This window comes from Aquarana catesbeiana, linkage group LG01 (genome assembly GCF_042186555.1).
Source record: "Aquarana catesbeiana isolate 2022-GZ linkage group LG01, ASM4218655v1, whole genome shotgun sequence".
NCBI classification, from domain to species: domain Eukaryota; kingdom Metazoa; phylum Chordata; class Amphibia; order Anura; family Ranidae; genus Aquarana; species Aquarana catesbeiana.
This window is the reverse complement of record NC_133324.1, coordinates 288559321-288578655: the sequence shown is the minus strand read 5'-3', so window position 1 is coordinate 288578655 and position 19335 is coordinate 288559321. Positions and strand designations below refer to the sequence as shown.

Below are 19335 nucleotides of genomic sequence, written 5' to 3'. Positions count from 1 at the left end.
GTGTACCGATCGGTACACAGGAGGGGAGGAGAGGAACCGGCGTCAGATAACGCCGGTCTGTTTACATGTGATCGCGCCATCAAATGACGGCGCGATCACATGGTAAACGGCTGCGATCAGCGGCCATTTACCGGGATCCGTGATGCGCCGGGTCCTCCGGACCCGGCGGTCACGGATGTGTTCGGGTGCGGGCCCCAGGGGGCGCACGAGAGGGGAATTCTGGGAGGACGTCATAGTACGTCCACCCAGAGTTATCCAACCGCCCTGCAGCCGTCATTCGGCTATGGGCCGGTTGGTAAGTGGTTAAAAACAGGAAAAAAAAAAAAAAAAAAAAAAAAATTTTTTTTTTTTTAAAGCACCCTGTCCCGACCAGCTCGCGCACAGAAGCAAACACATACATGAATAGCGCCCGCATATGAAAACGGTGGTCGAACCACACATGTGAGGTATCACCACGATCATTAGAGCGAGAGCAATAATTCTAGCCCTAGACCTCCTCTAACTCAAAACATGCAACCTGTAGAATTTTTTAAATGTCACCTATGGAGATTTTTAAAGGTAAAAAAGTTTGACACCATTCCACGAGCGGGTGCAATTTTGAAGCGTGACATGTTGGGTATCAATTAACTTGGTGAAACATGCTTTCACAATATTAAAAAAAAAAAAACAAAAAAAAAAAAAACACAACACACAAACACGAACCTGCCTGTAAGAGGGAGAGCTGTTGCGGTGGAATTCCCTGTGCCAGCATTTTTTGCACCAACCCTGGATGCAACTGATGGGATGGTCGAACTGGCAAAACAGGTACTTGGAGAGGTCGCAGGAAGGAGGCTCCAGGTACTGACGATGCCAAAGTAGGAGTCTGCCTCCCTGTGGATTTGGGTCGATAGTCCTGGTCTTTGGTGTAGCGATTCTGGTGGGGTAATGGTGGGGTGCATCCAGAACGTTGAGATGTTGGAAATCTTTGCCCCAGCACTGGGGAAGAAGTGCCTCGGACATGGTCAGATACAGGACTAGTTAATTCTCCATCTGTAAATATAACAAACAAAAAAAAAAAAAAAAAAAAAAAAAAAAAAAAAGACAATACTGAAAGATAAAATTTGGGCCGAACAAAATTATCCAATTACAAGAGGCCTTTTTACTGGAATCTTTGCATCTTTGTGCATTTCCTCCAAATCAGCGCAGTAATTGAGCGTAAAAAACAGCTCTTGCACTTTGCCTCCAAGACCAGTTACTTCTGCTGTTTGTGCTGCATGACTGGTCATGTGTACACCACCCGGCAGCCTGAACCTACTGGATCGTTCCCACAGTTTTGCTTTATGTATAGGACTATGTGCAGTATAGCAATAATGCCAGTGCACTGCTACAAGGCAACTTCTGACTGACTTTTGCAACGTAGATTTATATCCTTTGTGGCTGAGATTTTTCTTTAATTACCTTCTTGTCCTCTTCGCCCCTCTTCTTTCCCCTGCACATTCTGTTTTACCAAAGTTTCATCTTTGCTCTTCTCTTTGCTTTCGTACATTTTGCGTATCACTGAGGTAGGTGTAAAGGATGGAGACAACTATAAAAGAAATGCAAGATTTAGAACAAAAAAAAAAAAAAAAGTGTACATAGACACAAACACTATGTAGAATCTCTCTGCTTCAGACAGTTTAGTTATTGTTCCTAGCCATCTGACTACAAAAACACCTCTCCCTATGTTAGTGGAGGTGGTATATAGTCTTTTCCTTGAAACATCACAGGACACAAGGTACTTCATATTCATGACTATTCAGAATTATGCTACCGCCTCTGGGTGGCTTGAGAATGGCCAGGAATTTCCCACCCAGATCATAAACCGTCCCAACTCAGTTAAAGCCATAGTTTTGTAGGAAGCAATAGTGAACAGAAGGAATCCCTGTGTCCTGTGAAATGACAGGAAAATTTTTATAGATAAAACTGAAAAATCTTTTTATTAATCAGATCACAGAACTTCATATTCATGACTATTTGGGATATCACAAAGCACTAACACGAGAGGTCGGTAACAGCAACAAACCCAAAAACCCTACTACAAAGACACACGCAAGACCTTTTGCCCAAAACCCATGAACATCTATGTTGTAGAAATTTGTAAACAGACGACCAGGCAACAGCCTTACAAACAGAAGTCTGATACTAAATCGCCCAGAAAAGTACAGACACTCCTGGGTGGCATGGGCTTTGACTGGGAAGGGAGGAACCTTGCCCTTGACGTCACAGGCCTGAGAAATAAGCTCATGAATCCACCTAGAAATAGGATCAGACAGCAGCCTGACCCTTGCTAAGGCCCTTAGTTAGAAGAGGGACCGAGATGTACAAATTTATCTGAAGTAATTTTTTTTGTAGTGGAGGTCTGAAGGTGGAGCAAAAATTAGAACACTTACCTGTCCTAGAGTCAAGTGAGGTCGACACCACAGCTGAGGTTTCCATCTGCTGTTGCCTGCCATTGCAGGCAAGTGAACCCGGTAGTGTAGCCTTACAGCTTCACGCTGGGAACCCTAATGCGCATGCACGAGTCTCCTCTCCTACTGGCCCGGCAGGAGGAGGGAACTTAGTAGTGGCGTCAACAGCCGAGCCTCCCAGAAGTGGAGACAGAATACTCCCCCCGAAGGGTGCCAAATGAACTGAAACCTTTAATAACACTTTTGTAAATACTGTAGACTTCAGATTAGACAGTCCAACGTCCAAAGAGTGAAGCACCATCTCCTTACGATTCCTAGTCTTGATATTTTGTCTTAATCCTATGTCCTGTTTCAGGTTTTACGGAGGAACACCCTTCGGGGGGGGGGTGTGAAGTAGCTGCTGACTTAACTCACCTGTCCCACAATCCAGCTGCCCGAACCAGCACTCCTCTCCCTCTCCTCAGCATTAAAAGTGTGGGCACCCAGCTGCACCTCAATATTGGGGGGTGCTTAAAGCAGAACTTCCCCTTTTGGGTGGAGCTCCGCTTTAAGAGAGCATGTGAGCCAAAGTATTGGCAGCCATAAAGACAACCCTGCCCACAAGCAGCATGAGAATCTGAAATGTTCCGGCTCGGTTCACATATGCAAAATTGGATGCGGTTAAAATGCATCCATTTTGCATATAACATGTGAATAGGTCACATGTGGTAGGCCTTAATGCAATAGTTGATACCGAGGCTTCGGACCTACCTGTTTGTTTTTATTATGTTATAGTTGCTAGATATGGCAAAGGTGGCTCCTGGTAAACTTGATCCAAAATGTTAAAACTGATGTTCTTATTTTCTCTGTTGTGGTTATTGTGTTATTATATTCCCCATTTTTAGCAGGCTCCCCATTTGATTACATTTTAATACACCATGTGTATTTCCATTACACTCACTTTCGATCCCCAGCTCGCAACCACCCTGAGGGGTCCATCCCTTCTCTCGTCCCCCCCACAGCAGTCCTACTGGGACATCTGCTGACACTCCAGAAATCACCTCGCATGTCCCTACCAAAACTCCTCAAAGACATAGAATTGTTTGGTAAAATATCAAACCTTAAAATTAGCCATGCAAAAGTCACAAGCCTTAAATATCACCCCCCCCCCCCCTGTAAGTGGCTCACTGCCAAGAGTCCTTCCCATTTAGTTGGGAAAAAGACGCAATCACCTACCTTGGCATCCAAATTCCTGCTCGCCCATCAGATCTTTACCTAACCATCACACTGCCCTCCTCGATGGGCCTGAACGTATCATGGTTTGGACGTTCTGCCCTGATTAAAATCATCATTCTACCACGATTATATTTGATACAAGCAGTCCCGCCGATACTCTTACCGGCAGGCTTCTTTTCAACTCACCAGAAGGCCTGTTCCGCATTCCTGTGGAGATATTCTCCTCCCAACATCAAATACTCCCGCCTTACACTACCCAAATCTAGAGGCGGTATTGGGTTGCCAGACCTGCATAAATATTACATTGCTCATCATCTCACAAGAATCGCAGACTGGAATCTCCATGCCTTTAAAAAGTCATGGGTATCCCTTGAAAAAGCTTTTTCATCTGGACCCTTACACCTCCTCCATTAGTTGACCCCCCAAAAAATTGTCCACAAACACCTGCTCATTCATCCTTTTCTTCTGGCATTCCGAAAGGAAACACCTTTGCCCCTATCCCAGGTCCCTTAACCACACTGAGAGGAAATCCTGATTTCCCCCCAGGCGAATCAGACAACTTTTTACAACATGACTGGCCATTTGAGGATGTACTAGCCTTTCAGTTCTACTCAGAGAAACCCATTCCCTTCGATAAGCTTAGAACAATCGCCAAGACGGCCTCGTTCTCCTTTTGGACTTATAGGCAAGTCCACCACTTCCTTGCAACTCATGCCCATCACATGAATTAGGTAAGATAGCTTACGCCCTTTGAATTCCTCTGCCATCGCAAAACACTGCAAAGGCATTTAATTTCTCTCCTGTACACCCTCCTCGGAGACCCAGTTCAGACTCCAGCTCCCTCACAAACATCATGGAATAGAGACCTACAAACACACCCCTAACAGAGGACTGGAACACTGTTCATGAATATGCACACAAGAGCTCATTAAATGTTGCCATCCAAGAAAACGGCTACAAGGTGGTCACCAGATGGTACAGGACTCCCTCACGTCTCCACAAATTCTCCCCTAATATTCAATACCTGCTGGAGATGTGGGTCAGAGGTAGGCACTATGCTCCATGTGTGGTGGGACTGAGAACCTCCAGCCCTTTTGGAGGGAGGTCCACGGTCTCACACATCACCACATTCACTCTCGACTTTACTCCAGCCCAGTTCCTAACACCATACATCCCTATCCAAAAAGGATTACTACAAATCCTTGGCCATGCATATGGTCAATGCAGCCAGACTCTGTATCCCCAAACATTGGCGCTCCACCTGCACTCAGACGATCAGGTAATGGTTTGCAAGAATCTAACAAAATACACACACACACACACACACACACACACACAATTTGATCCATACCTCGCAAGGCAGAATACATAAATCTTGCTGGACTCATTTCACAACCCGTCAGTATGTCTTTTAGGATTGATCTGCCAACTCTGCAATGAGATGCAGGTTGTATTAGGAGTGGCGGAGGGGTGTGGATCAACTCCGATTCCCTAACAAATATCCCCTGTATATTTTGCCTCCTCCTCCTCCTCCTATCTCAATACTTATCCTTTCCTCCCTCTTTCTACCGTAGAGCTCACCCTCCACCCCCCCTCTTTACTTTCTCTTCCTTCTCTTTCTTGCTACATTGGTCTTCTTTCCCTCCTTATTTTCTGTTTATTCTATTATTGAGCTTTCTTTACCCCATATGCATCAGTCGAACATGGACGCTGATTTAATTGTAGGTACCTTTCTTCTGATACCACATATGCCTTAATAGGTTGTACTACACCCTAGATTTCCGACCAGGGACGATTCATTAATTGCTCTCCTTCCCTTGGCCATGTCAGAGGGAGGATTTTGGGGGGGGGGGCGGCTTGAAATGAAAAGTAAAAAATTAGACCATCCACTCTGACGCCAATTCTCAATCTCATAACTCGTTCTTGGTCATTTCATTCCAAGCTGTAATTATATGTTTTATCTTAAATGGTACTATTATGCTGTCCTTATTTGCTGTCATGCGACAACTGTCTTGATCTGTATGTTTAATCTTCTTATACTGAATAAAATCTTTATGGAGAGAAAAAAAAACCCACATGTGAATAGGAGCAGCTTTTAATGGAGCTGGTTCACACGTGCAGGGCGCTGCGGTTTTAAAAAGGGTCCTGTGCGATCTTGGGTCTGGTTCAGGTAAAAGTTTGCACCTGAACCGGTGAACAGAACCACACTGAAACAGCTGCACATGTGTGAACCCAGCCTTAAGCAGAGACATCAGTACAACAGATGAAACAAATTAAAGGTCCCAGACAAAAGAGGGGGCCACATAGGTGGAGCTTTGTGTCAGACCCTGCACAAAGGCTTTTACCAAGGAATAAGACCTGATGAGTCTCAGAAACAGAACAACCAGGACAGAGGATATCTGCCACTTAATGGTAACCAAAGTCAGAAATTTCCACACCAGACTGGAGAAAAGCCAAAATGCACCCCATGACATACTGTCAGGTATAAATTGAGCCTCACATCTTGGTTGATTTTCTTGCTTTGAGGAAGGTAGGAATCAGAGCCAGAAATACTACCTTAGGACTTGGGCTTCAATTAGTCATGCCATAAAAGCCAGGGCCCATTAAAGTATGAAGGCAGGTCAAACCATGTTGATAGCAAATCTGACCGATCTGGATAAATGAATGGGTTCATATGCCGGAAGATTTACGATGTCCGCATACCATGTTCTTTTGCTCACGCCAAGATCAGAATCACCAAGTGCCTTCCTCTCATCTTGCGCAACCATTATAAAAGAAGCTGCCACAGAGAAAAGGCATAGATAAGGAAAAGTTGATCCAAAGGATTCACCAGGGCAACCGTTAGAAGACACCAGGGGATCCCTGGTCTGGGACACAAGCCTGTCCTGTTTGTTTAATCAGGTTGCCAAGCGAGCCACAACTGGCCTCCCCACCGCAGACAAATCTCTGTAAACACCTCTGGGGAAGGGCATATTCTCCCAGATTAGGCTACTGAGTGTGCCTGCCATTTTTCTATGCTGGCAATGTGCACGGAGACAGGATCGAACATGAAGTTCTGCCCAGGAAGAGCAGCTCAGCTTCTTGTCCCTTTGCTGATGGTTGAAGTACACCATAGCATTGTCTGAATGCAGCTTGACAGGAGACTCCTGAAGGTAGACAGATCAGCGTAGCACAGTCAGATGAATCACCCAAAGTTCCAGGATGTTGAACAGCATTTGTCAAGACCTTCTAAAAACGGGAAGGAAGGATGTCCTGATATACAGCAACCAAGTGGATCTCCACTATTCTAGATCCAACCTGGTCTGGGAAGTCGGATGCACCAGCAAGTACAAGGACTCCTGAAGACTGGTATCTTTCCTGTAAAAGCAGGTACATCACCGGCAATCCTCCACTGCAAATGCAGATACTGTTTGTGAGGCCAGAAATTTGGGATGTGCAGGTAGGCACTCTTAATATCCTTTGACTCCAGAAGTCCCCCTGATGAAGCAATAAAATCACCAAGTAGGACTCCATGAATTTTTGTACCTTCAGAAACTTGAGACCTTTGGAGGTACAAGATAGGCCAAACATCAATGTTTTATTCTGGAACCATGCTCAAGGTAAAAAGTGGAGAGTGGAGGATCAGCTGGGGGGGGGGGGGGGTAGTTTTAGCAGAATGTTAGGACAATGAGGGAAACCGCAAGGTGGTAAACACTTAAAAGCGCCTACCACTTCAATGTGCTTTTTTTGATTGCTTTTGTGAGGCTTGGAAAATGCCCTGTTTGTGTGGATGTTCTATTTGTTTTAAAGGGTCCCAGTAAAACCCCAGCTCAGTATTACCCCCACTAAGCAGATCCTCAACTTATTAGTACCCTTGTTCAGCAGATCCCTACTCAGTAGTACCCCCCCCCCCCCCCCCCCCCCCCCCAGCCTCTTATATTGTTCCCATGCTGCTCACCGTGACATCTGCTAGATTCTCCTGCTCTAGTCCCACAGCTTTGCTGATCCCCCCCCCTGCCACTCAGTCCTCCCTCAACTGCTGCAATAGCGTTGGCATGTTGCAAACCACGTGCCATCTTCTAGCAACTTTGCTCCAGTTCGAACCCCACTCGCCTTCCTGCACTATATATATATATTTTGGAAGCAACTCCGACGACGTCTTTCTTGTTGTGTTTCCCAGTTCATCCTGGAGATATCGCATAACTTCTAAAGCAAAGCTAACAGAATAAGAGCCCCTCAAACTTCAGGTGGTGTAAGCAAGCACTGTCAGACTTCTATGGTGGCTCTGCAGACACTTTGTAAGTTTAGTGTGGTAAGCAACACAGCCAAGAACTACGCAAAGACCTGGCTGAGAAAGACCCCATTTGACGTAAAAAAGGCAGCAAGTTATTGGGCTCAGATGTCGCCATAAATAAAAATGCATCAGTTTGGTTGGGCAGCATTTTTATATTTTTGCATTACTTGCATGCTTAGACTATTCACCCATTGCCCAGTTCTTACCATACTGGTAACAGGGGCACTAGGTCCTGGAGACACAGATGACCCTCGGAGATTGCCTACTGGAGATTTATTTAACCTTTGCTGCGGTCTGCAAAACAAGAAAAAAAAAAAAAGCCACCATTGGTCAGGACAAGATTTAGCATACCCATTAGTAATGATTAAACAAATTACACCAACCTGTTACGAAAACCATCCCTGTTTTTGTCCATTTGCATTTTGCCATAGACTGGGTGAAAGTAGTTAGCAGCTTGGAAAGCTAGTTCAGGTGGCAATAAACCATCCATTATAGCTTGTTGCATTTCCAGTGAACTAATCTGTTAAAATATTAAAGGGAAAAAAAAAAAAAAAAAAAAAAAAAAAAAAAAAAAAACCACAGTCACAAACCTAGGTTAAAAATGTTAGACTATACAGTATTAATATAATACTAAAATATAAATACGCACGCATTTTGAACATGTGGATTTCAGAGTTCAACATTTCAAATATATGGGCAGCCCAAGTTATGCAATTAACGTATTCAGTGCAAGTCATATCCATTCCCTTATTTAACTCCAGAAGATAACTCTAGGTGTCAAAAGGTCATCTGATGTTGGACAGTTCCTGCTTTACTAACGGTCTTGCCACAGCCAAAATGCAGTATCTTGTGATCCTATTGCAGATTTCAGCTCGCCATTATACTCTGCATTGTAATGCAGACTGCGATTTTGCAAAGACTTGTGTGAAGCCTCGTACCAATATCCAATTTAAGCTGGATACCTTCACTTTAAACAGAAGCCAAAAAGGATTATAGCTAGAGCTTTGAAGTCTCCCAAATTCCCTTCTTGCAGAAGTTAAGCACTGGCTCTCAGCTTGTTTTATGAAAAATATAGTCTTGCTAGCCTCTTAGTGCCCATAGGGGGCTTGTTTTGGCTGTTAAGAAATCAGGCGCTGCTAGGCAAAGGCTAGTTCTCTCAACATCGAGTTGACAGCAGGGAACCTGTGTCAAGAACCCATAGCTAGCGACTCAATGCAGGGGCTGAAAAATAGTCTTCAATTTCTGCTACACGGAGTGTATCCCTATCAATTTCCTCCATTTCAACTTCAAAGATTTAAGGTTCCATCTCTGGTTCAGGAACAGTCATGTGATGTACGCCAAGAAAGGGATTTTACAACTAAAATTCCTAATCTCTTAATTGTACATCACAGGACTTAATATCCCTGACTTCCTCTGCACTGCATCAGATAAAAAACTGGTCACATAGGTACCAGGCCTCCCAGAGGATCACCTGCTAAAAAGAATGGTACCAGATGTGATTGTAGCTGCAACCATGATCCTGGTAGAACCACCTCAATATAAGGCTGTATGTATATGAACAGTGGTGTTGATGTGGTTAAAGTTGTTCTAAAGTCAAAAGGGTTTTTTTCTTCTTTAATCTAGTCTGCACAGTAAGGTAAAAAACCTAGTTGCTATTTGGGGGGGGTGGAAATTTCAAAGCCAGGAACCGTAAAAACCAGATGGAAGATTGGATCCAGGAGGTAGCAAAGAGCCATTCTGGAAGAGCCCACAGCTCATCTGCCAAGATATTTACTATCTGTATACTATGTTCCTGGCCAAGTAGATTCGATCAGCACTTTGCTTCACTTTGTCCCATAGCCAAAACTGGAAGGGGGGATCCCCAGAACTAGTGTCCAAATTGGAAGATTTTCCTCCTCTCCTCTCCCCTCATTTTCTGGGGACAGCCAAAAATTTGGCATTTTTATTTTCACTTTCTGGGATAAAGAGTTATCAGGGCAACTAGGAGAGTGAATCTCTAACAGGAACACAGACAGCAATAAAAACCAAATAGATGTCCATAGTCATCCCACTGTCCAAAACATGACCTCCAAACCATTTATCCGTGGCATCTAAAAGAACAGAAAATGACCCACTGGGACCACAAGGGTCTCATTTAATCACGTAAATACCGGTCACTTTTATCCCCTTCCTGCCCAGGCCAGTTTTCAGTGCTGTCACTTTGAATGGCAATTGTGCGGTCATGCAACACTGTACCCAAACTAAATTTTTATCATTTTGTTCACAGGGCTTTTTGGTTTATTTCACCACTGGTTTTTTTTTGCTAAATAAAATGGGAAACCCACACATTGTCTCTTGGTTCTATAGTTTTGCAAACAATCTTTCATGAATTTAGGCCAAAAAAAATGTATTCTGCTACATCTTTGGTGAAGATAACCCAAATCAGTGTGTATGTTAGTCTGTCAGAGAATTATACAGTCCACAAACTATGGTATATATCTGCAAGTTGATCAATAATGATGTACTGGCCTCTTGATGCCCAAAATGTCATGACAGTACAGATATCCCCCAAATGACCTCTTTTTGAAAGTAGACGGTCCAAGGTATTTAGTAAGACATGGCAAGTGATTTGAAATTGTAATTTAAGAAAAAAAAAAAAAAAAAAAAAACCCACACCCTAAAACCCAATTTTTTAAATACACTTTGACCAGAGCAACATACGGTTACCATAGTAATGTACTACTCTGGGGAAGTGATTTTTTTTGTTTGCATACAGCAATGAATTTCAAGCATTTCACTGAATTAAATATTTTGTTGATTGGCCAGAGCTAAATCACGTAGTACAGATAAGCTGTGATTGACCCAGCCAGTAGCATGTGATCACACTGACCAATCTCCGCTAGCAACACCATTTTATACAATGGATGGCTTGGAAGGAAACTATCCATTGTTTGCATCTGTCATGTTACCTGCTGTGACTGGTTACAGTGGTCACATGTTACTGGCAGGTACAGTGATCAGTAATCAGCTGTGTCCGGTGGACGCAGCCAGTGACAAGTCGCACCACACGATCCGGGGCAACGTCATAGGACATCCACCCTAAATCGACTAGAGGTTCCCGCTGGCATCCTTGCCATAGGCTGAGCGGGAACTGGTTAAATAGGAAATAGCTGGGTCAACAGCAAGAAACACATTTCTGGTGAAACTCCACGGTGTAATGGGGTACTGCTGAGCAATTGCCTCGGTGAAAAATCCTCTCTCCTGGTGAGCGCAATCGCACACATCACTGCAAGTGAGGGTGCACTGGAAGAGATTTTGTTGCAACAGGCATCACACAGATTTGCATTCTGAAGATTCCAGAATGCTGAAGATCTCTAAAGAACATTTTGGATACAACTCCAATCCTTTCTAAGCAGAGCAACAACCACTGCAGAGTTTGTTACTGGCAATATAAGAAATCCGATCGATGGAAGGGGATTCAATCCGTCTGGTTTTAGCAGATCACATTGGATGTAGGGAGGTGTAAAATGGGCACATCTGTTTACACCTGCCTCTCCATAGACGATGCAATCGAGTCCACCTGAAAAAACTAACCGCTTGTGTGAAAGGGGCCTAATAGATTCCCCCGCCCAATGCATTTGTTTAGTATAGATTGAAGAGCTGAAAAACACTAGGTCAAGCATGTGTGTGATAGATTAGAGAACTCCAGGCATTACCTGTGCCATGACTGGGCTGTCAGCTTTAGGCATTCCAGTGGGAAACGGTTCTCCTAGAAGCTGTTGTGGACTAGAAGGAAAACCTGCGTGGAAAGGAATAAAATAAAAAATTACTAATGAATTCATGCACCCTGAATGGAACCTCCCTATACCTAGCTGAAACTAGGTCCAGCTCCATATCTGGGTTCTGTTGGCCCCCTGAACAATTCATTATGAGCCACCAAAATGCGTAAGTCAATATTAAAATTTGAAGTAGAACTGTACCTAAACCCGGGAAGGACCCAGAACTGTGCTCATCCCATCGACCCATATCGTTAATGTGGATGTCAAAATCCTAACTAAGATTTTGGCCAATAGATTGAACACAGTTATACTCTCCCTAATTCATGGAGACCAGATGGGGTTTATGCCGGGTAAAGGCACAGATAACATCCGCCGTCTCCACACCAATATAGCAATGTTCTGGGACTAAAACACGGGGGGGGTTCGGTTTTGAATCTAAATTTTTTAGCTGGATCCAGCTGCTATATAGATCGCCAGTAGCTCGTGTGCATGCTGGTGGTGTCCTCTTCCCCGGGTAATCTCCGTGGTATCGCATGTGGTAGAGGTTTCTCATCTCCCGTGGTGTAGATAGAATCCTGTCCTCCATATATCTCCGTCTCACATGTGGAGACAGAGTGGGAACGTCCACCTTCCAGATGTGGAATAGGGAAGATTCCCCCTCTAGAGGAAGACTGGGACCTGGCGCTACAACAATATATACCAACAGTAATTTCTTCTAGAGATAGCTTTATTCAACTGAAGTTTTTGCACAGGGCCCAATACACCCCCCAAAGACTGGCCCGGATATACCCAACACAATCAGAAATGTGTCCTAAGTGCCAGATGGTGGGAACATAATTACCATGTCGCCGGGCACTGCCCAATCATTCAGCAATACTGGAGGAGAGTGGTTGCAGATGTCAATACTGCTCCAACCTTTCAGTATCAATGGACCCCAAGGTCCTTTTAGGCATCAGATTTAGTGACACATTCAACACACAAATTACTACTGTTCTGTGTTTTTATGTCAGGAAGGTACTCCTACAGCACTGGAAGCTGAAGACTCCCACCATGGTGGCCCAGTGAGCATGCACTGGTGGACTCTCTGCTGCCCCTCTACAAATTAACATGTATGGGCCGCAAATGTCCCCAAAAATTTGACGAGGTTTGGAACTCATGGGCGCTCAATGTATAAGGGTGTTTTATGGCGATGGGTGGGATGATGGTGACCTGCAATTAGTATGTGATGAGCCTCTGATCCTTTGCTACAAATCGGAGCGCCAACCTTGTTTGATCAGACCAGAACCCCAACAATCACCACCCTACCCCTGTCTCCAATTCAGACACATACCCTACTGGTCTCATCCCTCCCTCCCTCCGGTGTGGAAAACACACACCAAAATACTTGCCTAGTGGAGAAGGTACTCTATTTCGAAGGTAGTCTGCAGAGGAGGCACGTGTGGGGAACACTTGTGGCATCTGAGGAGAAGGTGTCCGTTGCCGTAGCATAGACACTGTAGGATCCAGAGACCCCATAACATTGTTGAGGACACTAGAGGACGGATCCGGAATTGGAGGGCCAAGAAGCTCCTGTCCAAAACAAGGAAAAATGGTAAAAAAAAAAAAAAAAAAAAAACACACTACATTTATTTATATTATAATATTACCTGAAGAATATTTCTCTGAAGAGGAGATTGACCTGCAACATTGGAGGAGGGCATCAAATGGCCATCTAGGGTCCGCTAAAGAACCAAGGAGTTAAAATGGCTAGATTAAAACACATACTGAAAATTTAGAGTTTTAGCCTAACTCTCCACCAACTGCACCCAGAGTGACATCCCTTTAAAAACCAAGTGAACACACCAGTACATAAGAGGGAAATTTTCAAACCAGGCATGATATGTCACATTAGCAGGAGAGGCATAAATGCCATATCAATGTCAAACACCCTCCTTAGCAAGGCCAGAGACAACAAGCTGACCTAACAATGTCAAGTACAAGATTAAAACATTAAAATGTCCAAGAAATACCTCAATAGTGTTTCAACACTAATAACAGGTGCACAGAAGAAGCAGGCAGTGCCTTACTTTAAGGCCACATACAAGGAGCTGACAAATGTTTCCCAAACACCTACAATATCTGGAGCGCAGTCACCTTCTGAAACTTTGCTGGTACATCAAATACTTACATTGACTTTGGGTTGGGAAGGCAGCGTCCCACTTGCCTTCATGCTGCTTACAAGTTTGTTAAAAGCAGACATATCACCATCCTTCTGTATTTTCCTTGGGCCAGTCATAGCAGTCAATGCCTCCTCCAGCTGTTCAGCCATAAAAGGAGTTGCAATCTTGTTCTCTTGCTCTACTTTCAAACCTTTAAGTCCAGCTTCAACCTGTTCCACTGACAATGCCACCCCTGAATGTGCTACATTGAAAAAGAAAATAATTCATCAAAAAGCCAGGAATTTAGTGCAGCACATGTTACAAGTTACTACCACAAAAAGCATTCCAAGCTTGGCCTTCATTGAGAAATTATTGAATGTGCCACTGAGGCCTTTCTAAGAACACCAATTCTGTGTGTGTCATACCTATAAACATCCTTCAAAATACTCAAGTCACTAACTTAGAATAAGTAATCAGAATAAGTCAGCTTCACTAAACTGCATGTTTTCTCTAGGTCTGAGATTCTTTAAAAAAGGTACAAGAAATTCATACTTGGGTTGAACCTAATGGTTTGCTTAAAGTGATCGTAAACACACCACTGTTTAAATTTAAATTGTTCCCTCTTTTTTGTATGTGGATGGTGGCACTAATTAGATAAAAAAAAAAAAAAAAAGGCTTTGGAATACAGATAATTAAGATCAATAAACGGTTTTAAAAATTGTCATACAAATAGATAAGAAATCTTTTTTTTGTGGAAACATGTGGGCAGATTTCTGCCAGTCACAGGCAGTGTCACACCCCTTCAGCCTGTTTTAGAATGAAGTAAAGACTCCATCAATCTACATGTATATATACCACCCCCAGGATGTTTAGCTGGTTAGTGGGCGGGCTGTTATTTACCACTGTATACACCCACATGTGCGGCTCTACAGTTGCGTGGGCTGCTCCAATGTGATCAGGAGGAGGAAAACTGAGCATATGGCGAGTTTACACCACAGCTGCAAAATCCCTAGCTGAATTGGGGACATGGACAGAAGGTAGAGAGGTTTTTGCAGAATACAGAAAAAGAATCTCAGTGACGGAGCAGTAATAGCATGTAATACAGCATTTGATAGTTTATGATGTGGGTGTGTACAAACTTACATTTTTTTAATTGCTTTTGGTTTCAATACTGCTTTAAGGATTATTTCACCTTAAAAAAGGAAAATTGTTTTTTAACAAGTCATACTTACCACCTCTGCAGTTGGTGTTGCAGAGTGGCCCCAATCCTCCTCTTCTGGGGACCACCGGCAGCGCTCCTGGCTCTTCTGTGCTTTGTTGGAGAGCCACTCCTGTGGGCACGTTCCCATGTCCTGCTGCTGCGCCCCTTGACAGACACTGCATCACTGGATTTGATTGACAGCAGCAAGAGCCATTGGGGGGGGGGTTATCCTGCATCACAGGTTCCACCTTAATGCATTAAGGTGAAAAACCGGGGTTTACAACCCCTTTAAAGTTATAGTCCTGTTTTTTTGGTTAAAAATAACACGTTATAATTACCTGTCCTGTGTAATGGTTTTGCACAGAGCAGCCTGGATCCTCTCGGGTCCCTCTTCGGCTCTCCTGGCACCGCCCTCCAGACAAGTGCCCCCACAGCAAGCAGCTTGCTATGGTGACACCTGAGCTGCAGCTTTGTGTTCAGGCATGAGCCCCAGCTAGGCCCCGCCCCCTCCCCTCATTGGCCCACTGACATGGAAGCCAATGGCACATTGGTGCAATGCTTAAGCAAAAAATACATTTTTTTTTTTAATTTTCAAAAAAGGTGAAGCTTATCTTAAGCCCAGCACAAGGAGAAAATACTTTTGCGTTCTATACACATTTAGGAGTAGATTCTTAGACCATGGGATTATATACCCATCAGGTGATTAAACCATGAACAAAAAGCTTTGCTGGGAACAACCCCCCAGTATACCCATATAACTCCCACTTAAAATGAGGCTTTTTTTTTGGAGTTTTTTTTGCGTATGCAGTTAAGCCGAGCGAAGAAGGAAGTGAACTCTGTCTTGTACTCCAAGATGGCTGCAAATTAACTTACTCCCATGTCAAAATGCCTATTTTAACTAGACCATGGGACATCACAAGCAATAAAAGTGGTCTGCATGCCAAGAGGGTGGCAATAGCTGACTGCCAAAGAAAAAAGGAGGGATTTTCAAAAAGTCTTCAGATCCCCATCAACTAAATCAAAAAGGTCAGAATTCTATCATTAGTAACAGATTGGCTGTACCCAAACTGGGGACACAGCCCATCTTCTCCTTTCATAGGGTACACGGCAAGATATGGGAGGGGGGGGGGTTTAATAGCCTCTGAGTTTGGCAAATCACAAGACCCATGCAGCTTGATCCCAGATAGGTAAAGGCTGCGAGTGTGAACGAGCCCTACTAGTTGGCTCTATACAGAGACTAGAATGCATTGCTTGAACCAACAAATCCACAGTAGCCAGCATGTGGCCACTCCACTAAGGAGGCATCCCTTTTAGGTTTTGTAAAATGGGTTGTAGCAGCTGAAGATAATCAGGTGGTGGGGTGGCAAAAGAGCCCGGGGGGGGGGGGGGGGGGGGGGGTGTTGTACCCAGAGATTCCACAAGTGCCGATAGCGAGAAAAAAAAAAAAACAAAAAGTGACAGAAGATTCTGCTTTAGGCAGGCCATGTGTGTCTGAAGGAGGCTGGAATAGTGTCAGTTTCAGAACGTGCTTTAGAACAAAGGGAACTGCTGCCAGCCTGAAAAAAAGTTATGGGGGGGGGGGGGGGGGGGTCCTCAGGGCCTACAGTGAAATTCCCACCATGTCCCATGTGCTCCAGCACGCCTGTAACCCACCACTGCCCAGTGGGTAACGTCTCCTATGAAAGTACTCACACAATGGATGCAAACTGAGGGGTTCAGCATGAAGTAATTGCAATAACTCAGGGACTAACTGAGCTCTAGTGACTCTCTCCAGAGTTTGAGAACATGTGAGACCACAATCAGCAGCTTGCATCATTGATGGAATTGCCCAGTCAGGAGCAATGCATCACTAACCAGAGACCCTGGAACTTTCTAGCAAACCAGAAATCCAAATCCCCCCACACACAGAACAAACCCCCTGGCTGGGATGAGAGTATATTGCAACCCAGGCTGGTGCATGTGTCACAAGAACAGAAGCAAACAGGGGCCCATCCGCCTAAACACTTGGAAGGCGTGTCTGGGGTCTGAGAAGAAACTCAAACCCCACCAAACTTGATCCATATGAACATGGTACTAAGATCGTATTCAGAGTGTTAAAGTGGTTCTAAAGGCTCAAGGTTTACCTTCATGGTTTCAATGCATGAAGGCAAAAAACTATGCAGCAGCAAGTACTCCTAAACAGCTGGTGCCAAGAAGGGTTTCAGGCATCTGTAGGTGAACAAGTCTCTGTAGGTGGGCAGTGAAAACAGACCGGAGACCCATCTATGTGTTTTAGGACCGGACTGCTTTCTTCAGGCTGAAAGGCAAGAGAGCACGTCACCCTGCAGATGTAGACACTCAATCCCTCAACATGGTGAAACCAGGGGTGAGGAAAAAATTTGAAAGTGGCATCCAATGATGCAATTGGTGAGGCAGCTCTGTTTTAACCAGATTTGACTTACCTCACCAACTAAGTTTCCAGAGACATTGCAAATGTCCTGAACCTGGAAAGCGCTCAGCAGCCAACAGTACACCAAGGTCTGAAAAGCACCATAACGCAACATCCAATACTGGAAGGCTAGCCCTGCAAATCCAGTCCAACAGGAATGCTAAGGAACAATACCAATCCAAATAGCCGCTATGTAGAAACCAGCTTAAGTAGCAAGAAATCTTAATTGAAGATACAGTAAGATACCACAAAGGGAGAAGGCTAATGAGCCAGCATAATCTGAGCTTTCAACCTCTCAGGACAAACTACTAGGGGGTGCTGGGTAGAGAAAGTGTTATATAGGGGTTGGCTTACAATTTCTGTCCCAACCTCCTGCAGTAAAAGTAGAAGCAGTTTCCAAATTCTTATGTCCCTCAGTGGATAAGAAAAATCCATAGCAGTCAAAATCCATAAAGCAATGTTTTAAAGATTTTCCCCATAGTATGGGGATAAACTGAATGCCAGTGACCAGCAATGCATCATCCCCAGGGGATACTCCTGCTTAGCAAATTAGGCTCTATGCAGAAGGGGCCCATTTCTCAGTACGGTACCATGGAGTAATGAAATGCATGTAATGCACTAATCACTGTGCTGTTTAATCTTCAAATGACAAACTAAATACATATATTACAGCACTGGGCCATGCACCTGCAGTGCACCACAGGCCTGTCAAAAATGATGTTGCTTTAACAAAGCATACCTTAAAAATGTGCAAAAAAAAAAAAAGTCTGAGCAGGCAATTAAAATTTGGGGAATGCCAAGTTAAAAAGCTAGACAATGCTCAGGATCAAAGTGTTCGGTATTCATTAATGAAATATAAACCACATGCTCTCACTGACTGCTCCAACCACCACTAAGCTTCAGGAAAATGACAACGGAAACAATGCCCCTGTCCACCACCATCCCAAAAATTTGTCAGCCTATTCTACAAAAAAAAAAAAAAAAAAAAAAAAAAAAAAAAAAAAAAAAAAAAAAAAACCCCCACAAACTTACTGCTTTCCCGTAACTTTTCCTTGTTTGCAGTAAGGTTTGACAACAAAGGCTTTAAATCCAATTTGGCTTTCTGGAACATCTCTAAGATGTCAACTTTGTCAGCATTTTCTTCAAATTGAATAGGAGCAAAAAAATTTCCAGAGTTCTGTCCAAGAGAGGGAATAACTTGTTCCAAGCCTGTATCAAGAGAAAAAAATAGTTTGAGTCCAGAGCCCTTAAATGCATATTTTCTGTAATAAAGCTCTAATGGCTAGACTTCATAATACATTGGATAAACCTAAAATTTGGTCATATTGAAACAAAATCTCAGATTCAACCATAACCATCACCATCTTCACATTGGCGTTCTCCCTGGATGGCTCTACGCATTACACCCACCTTTTTCCCCCCCAGTTCTACCACTTTCCAAAGATCCAAAACGGTATAGACTAAAGCATCAGGGAAGAAAAAAAATAAAAAAATAAAAAACCTAGCACAGGTTAGAACTTCACATAGCTACCTGCAAGACTGACCAAATGTCACCCCCTTAGAGGCTTGAACACCCATTTGATAAAAATATGAACTAAAGACCAGATAGAAGCTTTATAACCCTGAGCTACCAAACCTGGTGTCAAATTGCCCAGGAAGCACCAACACTGTTAGACTGAGTCAGTGGAACTTTACCACACACACGGTACACTTTGAAGCTGCATGACCCTTCTGGAACACAAAAGAGGGAACCAGACTGAAAAATGGTAGCAGTCGATTCCAGGCAAATCTTGACTGAACAAGCCACATCCAAGGCATGACGTGCCTTGTCACCCAGCATCTGATGTTTGGGACAGAAAGAAGGCATCACACTGTCCTGGATAAGTTGGAACCAAG

The 19335-nt window shown here is 43.8% G+C and overlaps 1 protein-coding gene across 3 annotated transcripts in view; it reads right to left on the bottom strand.

The window, feature by feature from the left end:
- The window catches only part of EIF4ENIF1 (eukaryotic translation initiation factor 4E nuclear import factor 1), a 59850-nt gene that overhangs the window by 18599 nt on the left and 21916 nt on the right, over positions 1-19335 (bottom strand). For 2 of the 3 annotated variants that reach the window (XM_073629265.1, XM_073629267.1), the window contains exons 9-17: positions 18472-18648; positions 13840-14072; positions 13319-13393; positions 13061-13241; positions 11610-11692; positions 8298-8434; positions 8121-8208; positions 1438-1564; positions 703-1029 (exon numbers count right to left, since the gene is read on the bottom strand). In XM_073629265.1, coding sequence (XP_073485366.1) covers positions 703-1029; positions 1438-1564; positions 8121-8208; positions 8298-8434; positions 11610-11692; positions 13061-13241; positions 13319-13393; positions 13840-14072; positions 18472-18648 — 1428 coding nt within the window. The remainder of the gene's footprint in view (positions 1-702; positions 1030-1437; positions 1565-8120; positions 8209-8297; positions 8435-11609; positions 11693-13060; positions 13242-13318; positions 13394-13839; positions 14073-18471; positions 18649-19335) is intronic. The other variant, XM_073629268.1, reaches the window with a different exon arrangement.